A 14,614-nucleotide genomic window follows, 5' to 3' on the forward strand; every position below is an offset into this window, starting at 1 on the left:
CATAGTTTCTCAATTTAGTATTTTCTTCAAAGTACTTCCATACACACACACACACACACACACACACGTGCATGTGCATGTATACAAAGTTCTGTATCAACAAGACTAGTTTTCTTGACTGTTTCTAAGTAGTTGTTAAGCAAATAAAATTATCTTCTTGTGCTTACTGTTGTGAAAGTATATGTTGAGGATCTTTTAAACTTGGCAGCTGGCAATGTGCTTTGCCATAGTGTCTTTATTCCTTCTTTCAAGGAATGCATAGAATGGTATAATTTACATGGTACCTCTGCTCAGGTGGCAGGAAATTACCGATTGTCACAGCTTACTGAACGTAAGAAGAGTTTTGGCCATGGTAAGGGAGAAAAAGGAGATTTAGCGTGTGTAAGATAGTAGATTTTAAAGTCTTGGTTAATCTTACTTTCCTCCAACTTTCACCCTTCAAGTGTGCAAACAATCTGTTTATTATCCTAGTTATTCCATGGTTGTTTGAAGCCCAGAATCAGTTCTGCTGCCTTTCTTGGTGTAGAAGCCCAAGCTGGTAGATCCAGCAGGTTTTGAAGCCCCTGAAAGCAGAGTCAGCTCTGCTTTCTCTGCACTGTTTTCTTATTATGGGAAATTCACTTGAGTGTGGAAGAGAGGTGACCAAATTAATTCTACCAGATCAAAATAGAATCTTGAAGAATGAGCTTGTGGCAAACCACCTTCTAATTCTGTGCTCTTCTTGTGGAGAGGTCTTTAATGTAGGTACAACCCAAGAGGCAAGATACCTCAGCTGTATCTGGCGCAGGAACTGTGGCATTAATCCTCCTGGATCTTGGGTGCTGAGGAGCAGAGTGTTGTTACACTAAACAGTTTATTCAGGAGTCACTTGGGTCCAGCTGAGATAACTGTTCACAGAGCTCTTTGAATGTCTCATCATCAAACTTTCTGTATGTGCTTCTGTGATTCAAATGTTTTGCTTCCCTCAGTGGGGGAAATTTGACACTAAACAAAGAACTCATAGATATGCAAAGAAAATTTCAAAAGCAGTTCTCAGCTTCCCCAGAGCCTTGTTTCTGGAAACCATGTTGAGACCTGAGACTTCCTCTTCTACTGAGGGAAGTACAAAAAATTATTTTGGCTCTTTGGTGTGATATTTGGCATTTGACTGATGTGTTTCCTTTCAGCAATGGCCTTGTTAATTTCAACTGACTGCTGGCTCCATGATGACGTAAAAGTAATTTTAGATGTAAGATGTAGATGAGATAATAGAAAGTCTCTTTTTGTCTGTCTGTACTACATATACTAGAGATCCTGCATGTTTTTCTCAGATGAGTGATTTTCATTTTCAGTTGAAAGTTGCAGGTTATGCTTAATAGAGAATGTAAACACAGTTGTAGGATGTATAGGTGAACCAATTTTTATCCTTTGAGTCTATACACATTCGAACAGTGTTAGGGAAAGGCAAGTCATAAAATAAGTGGAACTCTTCATACATCAGGTAACCTCTGCCTAGCTATTGGAATTATGTTAGAATGGTGTAAAATAAAACCAACTCCTTGTAGTGTTCAATTTATATGTATTAGTGTGGTTTCAGCTTTATAAGAGTGAGAAAATTAACCAGGTAAAAGCTTAGACTTCAGACAGTTCTGAAAAGCAGAAAATTTATGTTTGTCTGAATACTTGCCTGTCATTACCTTGTCTGAATACTTGCCAGGTCATTACCTTTTAACTTTAGTTTTAACTATTTGCATAGCCTTCTAATAACCCAAATAATCACAAAGTTATAGAATGTTTTGTGTTGGAAGGGGCCCTTAAAGATCTTCCAGTCCAACCCCTGTGCAGTGAGCAGGGACATCTACAACTAGATCAGGTCGCTCAAAGCCCCATCCAACCTGGCCTTGAATGTCTCTGAGGATGAGGCATCTGGGCAAACTGTGCCGGTGTTCCACAATGCTCATCATTAGAAAAAAGGTCTTTGTTATATCCAGTCTGAGTCTCCCCTCTTTTACTTTAAAACCATCACCCCTTGTCCTGTCGCAATAGGCCCTGCTATGAAGTCTGTCCCCATCATTCTTAGAAGCTGCCTTTAAGTACTGAAAGGCCACACACAATAAGGTCTCCCCGGAGCCTTCTCTTCTCCAGGCTGAACAACCCCAGCTCTCAGCCTGTCCTCACAGGAGAGCTGTTCCATCCTGATGATCATTTTTGTGGCCTCCACTGGCCCTTCTCCAACAGGTCCATGTCTTTCCTATGCTGAGGGTTCCAGAGCTGGCCACAGGACTCCAGATGGGGTCTTAGCAGAGGGGTAGAATCACCTCCCTTGACCAGCTGGTCCTGCTCCTTTTGATGCAGCCCAAGATAGAATTGGCCTTCTGGGCTGCAAGTGTGCATTGCCATCTCATGTCCAGTCTTTCACCCACCACTACCCCAAAATCCTTCTCCACAGGGCTGCTCTCAATCCCTTCACCCCCCAGCCTGTATTGATACTGGGGGTTGCCCCAACCCGGGTGCCAGACTTGGTGCTTGGCCTTGTTGAACCTCATGATGTTCACATGGGCCCACTTCTTGAGCTTGTCCAGGTCCCTCTGGATGGCATCTCATCCCTCAAGTGTGTCAACTGCATCACTCAGCTTGGTGATGTCTGCAAAGGTGCTGAGGGTGCATTTAATCACTTTTACAGGCTTGCTATGAGGTTCAGTTGGTATATTCCTTCCAAAAGCAGCTGATGCAGTTTTGTTCCTTTTAGAAATAGTGATTATACATATAGATTGTGGATAAATTAGTCTTCAGTTGTATGTTTCACACTCTGCAAGTATCAGTTACTGTAAGTGAAAGAAAATTTGACTCAACATCAATGGTATCAAATGTAGTATTTCAGAATGCAGCTTTTGAATACTCTCTGGTAATTCAGTTCTTGCTAATGTCTTTGTATGAGTTTCAGTTATAATGTGGCCAAACTCTCAATTATGAAGAAGCCTGTAATTCACTTGCTCTCTGCTACATTGTGAATATTTTATATACATCGTTATTTGGCAAAATGGAATATTGTATGACTTAATACATTTTAGGTTTTTGAGAAGTTGTCATGCTTCAGGGTCTTCAGAGATTATCCTACTCAGAGCACTCATTTCCATATTGCTTCAAAATTGTTTGAAGTAAACTAGCGATGAACATTATACTAAGATTTTTACTATGACTTGTGAAAGTTCCTGATACCTCTTTTAGTCTTCTTGATTGGTAATTCAAGCATTCCTGATCAGATTTTCTGTGATATTTAGTCTTTGTTTTAAGAATTTAATTTACCTTTTTGACCCTCTAGATGTGATTTACACACTGTTTTTCAATTATTGCAGTAATTTATCATTGCCTTGTATGCACTTTGATACATCTAGCAGTTACATTTTTAGATTTTCCTACTGCTCATTCAGGATGCCAGTTTTACCATGCCACCTGTCTTTTTTTTTTTTTTTTTTCTTTTTTTGTCTTTGATCTTAAATGTGTGACCTGTATTTCCTGTCATTTTGGGGATTCTTCATGTGCACAAAGCAAGCCTCAGACAGCCTCTCTTCGATCCCTATTCTAAGACAAATTAATTTTGCTTTTTTTTGTACTTTCTTTTTTAGTATCTAAACTAATGTAAAAGGAACCATACTGGTTAACTTGCTTACAATTCTGGTTCAGTTCTTTGAATTTGCTGCCACAGATGGCATTAAGATAGTTCCTATGGTGACACTTCATCTACTGCACTTCATTTTACCATTTTCAGTTCTACATTGTCAATAAGTGTTTTTAATAATGACTTCATATCCATTCAGTTTTTTGGGTTCAGTTTTATTTTACTTAACCCTTCTCCGTGTTAAGTAGTATCACAAAACATTCAGTGCTGAAGGCTGTAATTAAATTGTTCCCCATTCTAAATATTTCAGATTGTAATTTTAAAATTTTGAGAATTGTCTTCTTATTTTCATACAGAGTCTGAATTAAATTGATGTGGAGGATTGTACAGGACCCTGAGATATATGAAGTAGATATGTTAACCTTGCTTCAAAAAATTAGTCTAGAAAAATGACTGAGATGTCATATCAAATAAAGGATGGCACAAAAAGTTGCAATAAAAGATTTAAGCATTTCAGAGGACTATGGCATAATGGTGCGTACTGAGAGCTTTTGAAAAGCCTTTCTCCATAAAGAAGTTTGCTTTTCTAACAAACAAAAAAAAAAAAGCTATTAAAAAAAGCGATACAAAATTTAGACATCTTTAGACATCTCTTCCCCATTCTCTTGAAACTTCAGCTTACTTAATTGCTGAATGAATGGTCCAAGTGTCAGATTAATTGTCAAAAGGTAAGAAAACCTCTGTGATGTTTAACGAATGGTAGCTGGGCTTTTTCTTTGTTTTAAACATTGATAGTTCAGGAGAAATATTTACTCTCTTTTTGTAGTAGAAGTGAGAATTAGAATTATGTTGAACTTTTTCTTTTGGTTTCAGCTTTTGCCATGTTTGACTTTTCTTCGTCTTTTCTTACAGCATGAGTCTGCTCTTGCATAGAAGCTTATCTCTGCACCAGTGGTTTCTTTCAGCTTCAAAAATTGTACATTTCATACAAGTTGATCAGGCTGTGAATGTTACTTGTTACACTAGTTAAGCACTGTGGTGCATGACTTTGGCGTAAACCTTGCAACAGCTTGCTATTTAGAAGCTTCATTTGAGATTAGGTTACAGACCTGAGAGAGTCTGTTTATAAGGTGAAAAAGCCCAAAGGAAATGTTTAGATATTTCTCTGCTTATGGATGAGCTGTTACTTTTAACACTGTGCATTTCTTTTAAAATTAAACACGTTTGTATTTTTAATGCAGACAGCAAATTACTTATGAATAGGCATAATTTCAATGAAAAACAGATGTTTTTTCATGCTGTTCCTCAATTTGAAAAGGAAAAATACGAACTGCATCTTTACTAAAAGGCAATTTCAAAAAAAGCATGTAATAGGATTATATTTTCACATTTAGAATATTTCTCTGTCCTCTTTGTGCTGCTTATAACTTGATTCTGGAAGCTGAACTTGTATTACTTAGTAGAGTGGTTTACATCTTCGTTACTGAGCAAATAGAATTCAGTTGTGCAAAGCATATTTTGAAAGCTGATAACATCTTTTATAATCAATTATTTATGCCTTTTTCTTTTGCATAAATGCCTTTAAAATTAATAATTTGTTTTGTCTTAAACAGAAATTGTAGTTGCTGAAAGTGTTGTTGTCATTAAGAAACTGCTGCAAACCCAGCCAGCGCACCATGGTGAAATTATTAAGCATATGGCCAAACTCTTGGATAACATTACAGTGAGTATTTGTGCACAGTGTCTTATTTTTGTTGTTGACTGATAAAAATCACACCATCTCCTTTGAATTTGTATCATAAATGGAAATAGATATGTTAGAGAAATGCAACTTTTTCTTCTTTTTTTTTTGACATAAAATATCATTTTCTGTGATCTTAAGGAAGAGCAAATAGAAGCTATTAGATGACACCAATTTGTGCCTTAGATCTGGGAAGCTATTTTGAAATAGATCCCTGGAGATGTTGAGTTGCTAGTACCATTGGGTCAAGATGAACAGCAGGTTTAGAACGTGGAATGGATAAGGTCAAATGAAAATAAGGGCAAAGCAGCTTGTTGCCTTACTTATCTGGGTTAGACTTTAGAAAATTTTATTCAAAATCTTTTTCCCTACACCCAAGTCACCTGACCTTTCCATGGTACCAGACACAATGCTGTGAGTGTGTTGCAATGTTTATTGAAGTTACATTTTTGTCCTTAGAGTATTTAAGATTCTGTGGCATTTAACAGTAAAATTTACATTATTGGCTCTTATCTATCCTTAGATTAAATTGATGTTTATGTATGTCAATATTTACTTCCCAAATTCTCCTCACAGTCCCAGTTATTGATAAAACATTTAGTGGTCCATCATAAATTATAGTGTAGGGCTGAAGACCATTAGCTACCTATTGCATCATCCCCAAAGGTGGCAGATTTTGATTTATCAATAATTATTTTCCTGTAGATGATATAAATAGGACTGTTCAGTTTCATATAATTACACATTTATTGATGGGGCAATAAATAGTTTCTAAATTAGTGAATCCTCTATTTTCCATAGTTGGATTTGGCAAAGAAAATGTGGTCTTCTCAGTTCTTGTTTCCTGAACAGATTAAACATATCTTTGGCCTCAAAGAGCTGGTGATCAAACTTCGTAACTGATGTAAAGAAAATATAATTCTACAGAATTGCTCATATCCAGAATCAAAAGAGGCTATAAGATACCTTTGGTAACTACATATCAAATAAGTATTACCTATTTTATAATAATCACCTGTGCTTTCAGAAAATTTGTGCAATATTTTGATTGATAATTACAGTCTAATGGATTCTGTAAAATCTTATTATACACAGCTTCTGGGATTTCCCCAAGTGAGTTTGTCATCTTATTTCCACATGTGGTATAAAAGAAAACAGTTGTTTTCAAAATACTCTGTTTAACAGTTAAGAGTTTTGTAGCTATTTTATACAATCATTACTTCTGAGTAAATGTTCCAAGTTTTAAATTCAGGGAATTTTGTTTTGGAAAAGAAAATCCTTTTTTTAAGGTGAATAAGGGGGAAAATAAGACATTTCAGTGCCTGAACTACTTCGACATACTCATGTTCTCCATTAATGAGGTTGTACAGAGTATCAGAAAATGGTAGGTAGTAGAAGAGTATGTGGAACAGAGTAGTCATAGGAGTAAACTAAAAATCAAAATCTTAATCTGAATCATGCTTTTTATTCAAGAAGGAAGCAGTGATAGTGATGCTTTAGGCTCTCCAGGATGATTGTTGTACATCTTGTTTTGCAGTTTTCCCTCTATTTTTTAATAATAACTAGCAGAAATTTATCTTCTTCAATATGTTTATGATTTCAGATAATAGAATAAATTTGGAATAAGTTCGTGTTTATAATTTTAATGCCTTATTATTGTCCTGAAGTAACTTGCACCTGTTATGTTTGAAAATAGATGTGTTCTTTCACTGAGCCACAGAATGGTTTAGCTTGGAAGGGACCCTTAAAGGTCATCTAGTCCAACACCCCAACCCATTCAGACACTCTGAAAAGGATAAGCATATTTTTTACACATTTAGGAAGATGTTATTTGGATTATATAATTATATATAGTTTGAAATGTCAACGTTTAATAAAGCATTACTGGAATTCCTGAGATCTGCACATCTGTTTTAAACATTGGTCTTAATTTGGCAAGATTGGTTGTGAGTTGACATAACACAGTTGTCTTGGTTTTTGTCTTCTGTGTGACATAGGGACACAAAGCAAAGATTCCTGACCCTTGTTACATTGATATACAATATACATACATTTACACACACTTTTGTACATTCATAGTTTACACAGAGTATTTTTTCCTGACCTCTTCTGTTCAGTAAACTTGTTCTGGGCTCATTTTTGATTTAGGATTGAATTTAAGGCACCTACCCTATTCCTCTATGCAAGAGTGTAGCACTGTGTTTAAAGGACTCTTGCATTTAGATGTAGGAGAAACAGCTGAATGATATGATCTTGAATGAACTTGAAAGTAACTAGAGAGCGGGGGAGTGTGAACAGAGAAATTCTCTGGTGCGTTTAGGGTTTCAATCAACGTAGTACTATATAAAACACAATTGAAAGCATGAACAGAATTAAATATAATTAGATAGAACAGCACTTAAGGTAAAAGTATGATTTTGATTGTTCTGTCATGATATAGTTTAGGTAAATGGTGAACACTTTGCCATTAAAACAGACAAAATTGGTGTAAACTGGATGGAGTACATTTTTGGGCTGGTGCCTGAATGTATTTCATTCATGTTCTAAATTTCACTTGTGTTAGCCTGACATCTAGTGGAGTGCCCCAGGGGTCAGTGCTGGGGCCAATATTATTCAATATATTCATTAACGACTTGGACGAGGGAATTGAGTGTACTATCAGCAAGTTTGCTGATGACACCAAGCTGGGGGGAGTGGCTGACACGCCGGAGGGCTGTGCTGCCATCCAGCGGGACCTGGACAGGCTGGAGAGTTGGGCGGGGAATAACCTAATGAAATTTAACAAGGGCAAGTGTAGAGTCCTGCATCTGGGCAGGAACAACCCCAGGTTCCAGTATAGGTTGGGAGATTACATATTAGAGAGCAGTGTAGGGGAAAGGGACCTGGGGGTCCTGGTGGACAACAGGATGACCATGAGCCAGCACTGTGCCCTTGTGGCCAGGAAGGCCAATGGCATCCTGGGGTGTATTAGAAGGGGGGTGGTTAGTAGATCGAGAGAGGTCCTCCTTCCCCTCTACTCCGCCCTGGTGAGACCACATCTGGAATATTGTGTCCAGTTCTGGGCCCCTCAGTTCAAGAAGGACAGGGAACTGCTGGAGAGGGTCCAGCGCAGGGCAACCAAGATGATTAAGGGAGTGGAGCACCTCCCTTATGAAGAAAGGCTGAGGGAGCTGGGTCTCTTTAGTTTGGAGAAGAGGAGACTAAGGGGGGACCTTATTAATGTTTATAAATATATAAAGGGTGAGTGCCATGGGGATGGAGCCAGGCTCTTCTCGGTGGCAAACAATGATAGGACAAGGGGTAATGGGATCAAGCTGGAACACAAGAGGTTCCACTTAAATTTGAGAAGAAACTTCTTCTCAGTAAGGGTGACAGAGCACTGGAACAGGCTGCCCAGGGAAGTGGTGGAGTCTCCTTCTCTGGAGACATTCAAAACCCGCCTGGACATGTTCCTGTGTGACCTCACCTAGGCGTTCCTGCTCCAGCAGGGGGATTGGACTAGATGATCTTTTGAGGTCCCTTCCAATCCCAAACATACTGTGATACTGTGACATCAGGATTGTCAGTGATGAGGTGCCTAGAAATCCTTTGTAGCAAAGTTTCTTTCAGGTCATCAAATGTGAAATTTACTCATTCTTGTCTTCATCTTGTCTTAATTTTTGTCTTCTTCATCTACAGAAGCCATTTAGAAAGTGAAAGGATGGGAAATAAGCTAAATATATCTGACCAACTGTAAGAGATATTAGGAAGTTCAATTAAAAACTAATGAGCTCTTATAGACTGCTGGCTCTCATTTACACTAAAGCTTAGAACTAGGCCCGTTTCAGTCTGCCCTATAGTTATTGTTTTATACATGTATGAAAAGAATGCTCATTTCTCTTCGTTTGCTTTTGTATGTTATTTTTTTTTGTCTGGGTGATGGGAATCTTGTAGTTCTGGTGTGATTTTTCTCTGGACTTTCTGTTATAGTGCTACTAAGGCAGCTCAAATAGTGGAAGAGTCCTCGAAAATTTACCATTTGAAAATGAAAAAACTAACACTTGTCTTTTACCCTTTTTTCTTGCTGCCAGACTGATATTTCATGTCAATTTCACCCCTCTTTCCATTTTTGATTCCAAATACAATTTTTTTTTTTTTTTTTAAAAAGTCTAACTATGCAGATTTTCTTCTGGATGCAGAGAATTAGGCCTCATTTGCAATTTGAATATCTCCTTATTTTGTCACAAATGTACATAACTAGAATGGCCATTTTTGTACTTAAGCCAAGTATGTTGTATAATAAGGTTAGCGGTGAACTACAATAGTTTTTGAATTGTGCTTCTTACAGTGATGTGTGGAATCTTTACATCTCTCTCTAACTGCTGCAAGTAATCAGAGTCTTGCTTTGAGGGGAGAGGGTCTGGCTGGATATTATTTTTTGACTGTTTCTTTATTTTCCTCCGGACAAGTAATGGGTTAAAATGTCAGTAGAAACTGCCTTCTGGTACTAAGGCTTAAAAAGTGCACTTAACCACTTGCTCAGGGCATATGGAATAAAACATCAGGCAAAGTAATTCACAATCCTGTTTGCCTTTGAGGATAATGCAGAGCAGGGCTGAATAATTAAAGTATTATTCCCTGCATTTTTGTCAATTCAAGGTCCCTACTTAAGCTATACTGGAAAAGGCAGTGAAGGTCTAGAAGCAGCTTCATTTCTTGTTTGCTGTTTTGAATGCCCTGGAAACAACGGCTGCAGGATCATGCACTTGATATTACATGGCTGAGGACTGGAAGACTTAAACAGGGAAAAAGAAGTCTGAAAATATTGTGTGATTTTGACCCCAGATGAATTCAGTGACACAGAAACATTGGGTTCATCAGTTCGACATACACTGTTCGTTAAAATGGCTTCCACTCAGTGTTTGATTCAAAAAGTATCTAGTTGATACTGATTCTTGTTGCACAAAATTGTATTTAATATATACAGTATTTACATAGTAAATTAACTATCTGGTTAAAAGGCAGAGTCTCATGAGAGATTTCATCTGTCCTCTGTTGTAACTATTTTTCAAATTAGTCCTTGTTTAGTCAATTTATTTTACATTCTAAAACTAGCTTATTACACTAACAATTAGATTTAACAAACTGGGAAAAAACTTTAAGGAGTAAAACACTGTGCTTAAATGCACACTGTTTAAATATATTTAAGTGTATTTAATTGTGGTTTTAAAGTGTAGTCCGGGGTTTGACTAGGAACAGTGCAGTACTGATGTTTGTCTTTCATAATTAATGCTGTTACTGAAATTGGTCTGCTCTGTACGCTATTTTTGCTTTATGAAAAGACAATAATAGGAAAAGGAATGTTTCTAATACACTGCTGCCCAAACTGTGGTACTTGGTGATCTCTTTTAACAAGTCTGTAATGAAATATTTTAGAAAAATAAATCTAGCATAACTGAAATCTGAAGTTGCCTATATATTCTTATTTAGAGGTATCTATCTGTACAGCAGGCAACTTGAACTGCTCCAATGCTGGAAAATTTAATGTACCACTCAATTACTATTCTTTAGCCCAATTTAAAATAATAGATTGGGAGTGAGGTCTTAATGCAGTGTAACCTTTGGAACATTAGAAATAACCTCTTTCCCTTCTGAAATCAGTGTATAGTAATGGCATCAGTCTTACTATTTTGCAGGCGAACATGTTCGGACTGCATTTAAAGTTTTTATATTTAGCAATTGTTCAGTAGCTTGTTCCCCTCTCACACTGTAAGTTCCAAGACCATTTGAATTTTTCCTCAATGCACAAAAAAAGAATCATCTCTCTCTCAATCAGTATTTACATATATTTATGTATGTTAAATCACTGTGTTATAATACTCTCAATACATTATATTATCTCTACCGTAAATATCATTTCCATGTTTAGAATTGACATTTGTCTCTTGAGGGGGCTTTTTTGTTGTGTTGTTGAGCTCCTACATCCCATCTTTCCATGATCTGGTTGTTTTCTTTTTCAGCAGAGGCTGCCCTCTGTTTTCCCCACAACAGACCTGGGGTTTTTTTGTTTGTTTGTTTGTTTTTGTGGGGTTTTTTTGTTTGTTTGTTTGTTGTTGTGTTTTTGTGGGTTTTTTTTTTATTTGCAACAGTGTGAAGTACAGAGGCAAATATTGTCAGGTTGACTTTAATCAAAGCAGTTCACAAACTTTTTGGAACAGTAAAACGTGTTTAATAATGAAAATTTATTGCTATCATAATTCGTATTTCCTTAGTATGGCTTAGTGGGCCATGTATTAGGGACTGTGGATCATTGTTTGGGAACTGCTATTCTGAACCTTGGTAGTTTACTTGAATTTGTACTTTCAAATTTTATATGTATGCAGGGTAGGATACTTAATAGTTGATTCTCATTGTAATTCTGAGAAATAAATATTCATACAGGAATAACTGACATATGCTGGAAAAGTAATTAAAACATACATAAAAGTTGCTAAGAATTAGTGCATTGAGAACCACAATGCTGAATTTCTTAAGCTTGTGTCTCCTGTGAATCTTACCTAAGGCAGAACTGAAGCTGGCTTAAGTGTAAGCTTATTAAAAAAGATCACTGTGAAGTATAGGGAGTGATGGAAAGTGTTGGTACAAATGTTGTTTACTTTTTAGAAAAAAGCAGCAACATTAGCTGGAATTGCAGGTACAGTTGGAAGCATTATTTTTTTCTAAGCTACAGTCAGTCATTTGACAGGACAGAACGGTTATGTTTTTCCCTAATATTTCAATATCTATTGAACAAGAGTCTGTATAGCATGGAAGAGCACCACAGTCTATAGATGCTATGTAAGACATCCTTCTGCCTAGAAGAATTTTCTCATTGCCTGCTTTCTTCCTTCCTCTTGAGGAAGGAAAACAATGTTCTCAGGGATGTATGTAACACAGATGCTGTCTTTAATTTGACCACCAAGTAATGTAGGCTTGCTCACTGTTGAGAAGAGTGTGTGTATATTACTTCATTTAACTCCTAACTATTTCTAGCGAAACTCTGCATGTAGCATGAGCTTTCCTTCTGTGCTTTTCCATTTTGCTTCCCCTCCATCTCTGACAGTACTGTGCTTCTGAAGTCAGTGCCATACACTAAGAGTTCATCTTAAAACTGCTACTGCCAGTTATTTCAGTGAGACAGTCAAGTAGCTCCCAAAGAGTAAGACCTGTGTGAAGTTTCTGGTCAGAGTCTTTCCAGTTAAGGGTTTACATCCTATTCAGAAATTGAGAGCCCTAACTTGTGTCTCTCCAAAATCCTGTGTTCAGCTTGGGCGTTTGCAGAAATGTGAGTCTTACTGTCATAAAATTTTAAATAAAATGAAGGAAAGGTAGCAATAGTCCTAAATAAATTCTTGTACTTTTAAATTAGATAGGCAGGATTTGGGGAAACTATATTGTTTGGAATTATTTCTATATGAATATAGTCATAAAAAGCATTGTTTTATTTCAACATGGTGTTCAGTGTATCCTGGTGGCAAGAATGCCCACCCACACCTCGAAGGCTTCGATTCTCTTCCCAGCTGCCACCAGCCTGTGCTGTTAACATGAGCATGTCACTTCTGTGTGGCTGTGTGTCCGTTCCTGCTCTATCTTGTCAACTCATAACGCATTGTTTTTGGGGCAGGATCTGGATCTTACATTTGTACTAATACGCAGTCTATCACAGTGGCCGTATTGAACAGCATTTAATTTGGGTCTGTATTTCTTGCATGGCAGTTGTCTTTAAACAATATTTTGTTTAACTTGTTACTGAACACATACATGTACATGCAGGCAAATATAATACTTTTTGTGAATGTGTTAACTTAAAGTACGCAATGTTTTCTCAGGTTCCAGTAGCCAGAGCCAGTATTCTCTGGCTTATCGGTGAATATTGTGAACGAGTTCCGAAGATCGCACCTGATGTCTTGAGAAAGACAGCCAAGACCTTCACCAATGAAGACGACCTTGTGAAGTTACAGATCTTAAATCTGGGCACAAAACTCTATTTAACAAACTCAAAGCAGGTAAGCTTTAACTCAGAAGTGTATGTATTTAGAGTCAGAGTAGGTTTTATACGGTCTGTAGATACCAGTGGTGACTGCTTTTGTATAAGTAACCTGGTCATCAGTTTTCAACAAGTCTAACAGACTAAATCTAACCATGAGTCTTTGAGTATGTGCTGGATTGTAAATACGAATGTAGCAATGAGATCATTCGTTTTGACTCTTTCTTTCTCGGGGAAATTGTGGATTTTTAAATTCACGTAAATAGGATAGATTTGTAAATTGTGTTACTAATATCAGACTGGAGATTTTCCTGATGTGATTTGCTGTTTTCTGGATCTAAGACAGAATTTTCAAGGGAGTACTGCCAATTTGAGTAAGAAGCTGCTCATTTTTTGCTCAGGATATCTAGAAGGAGCTGCCAGTAAAAGGCCTCATTATGTCCTTACATCAATACTCATCTCAATGATAGTAACTGCTTTCCCTTTTCAGTATTTCTTACTATTTCACTTTACATTGTGAAGAGGGTGGGTTTTGATCATCTCTAGTAATAAAGATAATCTGAAAAGGTCAGATAGTACAAAAAGGTGAACTTAGATCTCCAGGCAGCTGAAAACAATATCTATGAAAGGTGTCAGCTGCCTCGTTCTTCTCAATGACAGCACTGTGAACTTTGTTACTCTCTGGCTGTGGAATATTGCATCTCAACAATAATTTTTCACTCTAATTCCAATTACTACTGTAAGAGGTTGTAAAATCAAATATTTTTTTTTCCATATGTAGGAGAAATACATTGTCTGACATGTAAACACCTTCCTGGGCTGCTAGAGCTCATTGTTTTACGACAGCTTAGACAGCACAGGATATTGTACCTCTGCAACTATGATTCCTTCTCGTTCCTTGGTAGCTATATCCAACTGTAGGCTTGATCTGTCTAAGATTTGATTCTGTAGGGCGTGTGGGAGATGAACTATCTTGCCATGCATTCAGATAAGAATGAATGTTTGTCCTATGCTTCTACAGTCTATTATGGGACAGTAACAAAAGGTGACTTCTTTCTGTCAGTGCTCATCTTAATGGAAATGCTGATTGAGCTAAGGAAAGTTTGGTTTAATTATCTGAAGTGTCTCCTTTTGGACTGTTACATGATATTTACTAATTTTCCATATTTTTTTCTAATATTGGACTAATTTTTCCACACCATACTTGACCAAAAATCCATTGCCTACAAGGAGACAGTGATTTCTGTGGTTCTCTTCTTGCAGTTTCACA

The 14,614-nt window shown here is 37.1% G+C and overlaps 1 protein-coding gene across 2 annotated transcripts in view; it reads left to right on the top strand.

Annotated features, from left to right (window-relative positions):
- The window catches only part of AP3B1 (adaptor related protein complex 3 subunit beta 1), a 155,231-nt gene that overhangs the window by 68,590 nt on the left and 72,027 nt on the right, over positions 1–14,614 (top strand). For both annotated transcript variants that reach the window (XM_082074286.1, XM_082074287.1), the window contains exons 14-15: positions 5,212–5,321; positions 13,187–13,363. In XM_082074286.1, the coding sequence (XP_081930412.1) occupies positions 5,212–5,321; positions 13,187–13,363 (287 nt within the window). The remainder of the gene's footprint in view (positions 1–5,211; positions 5,322–13,186; positions 13,364–14,614) is intronic.

Source organism: Streptopelia decaocto, assembly GCF_964273445.1.
Source record: "Streptopelia decaocto genome assembly, chromosome: Z".
Taxonomy (NCBI): Eukaryota; Metazoa; Chordata; class Aves; order Columbiformes; family Columbidae; genus Streptopelia; species Streptopelia decaocto.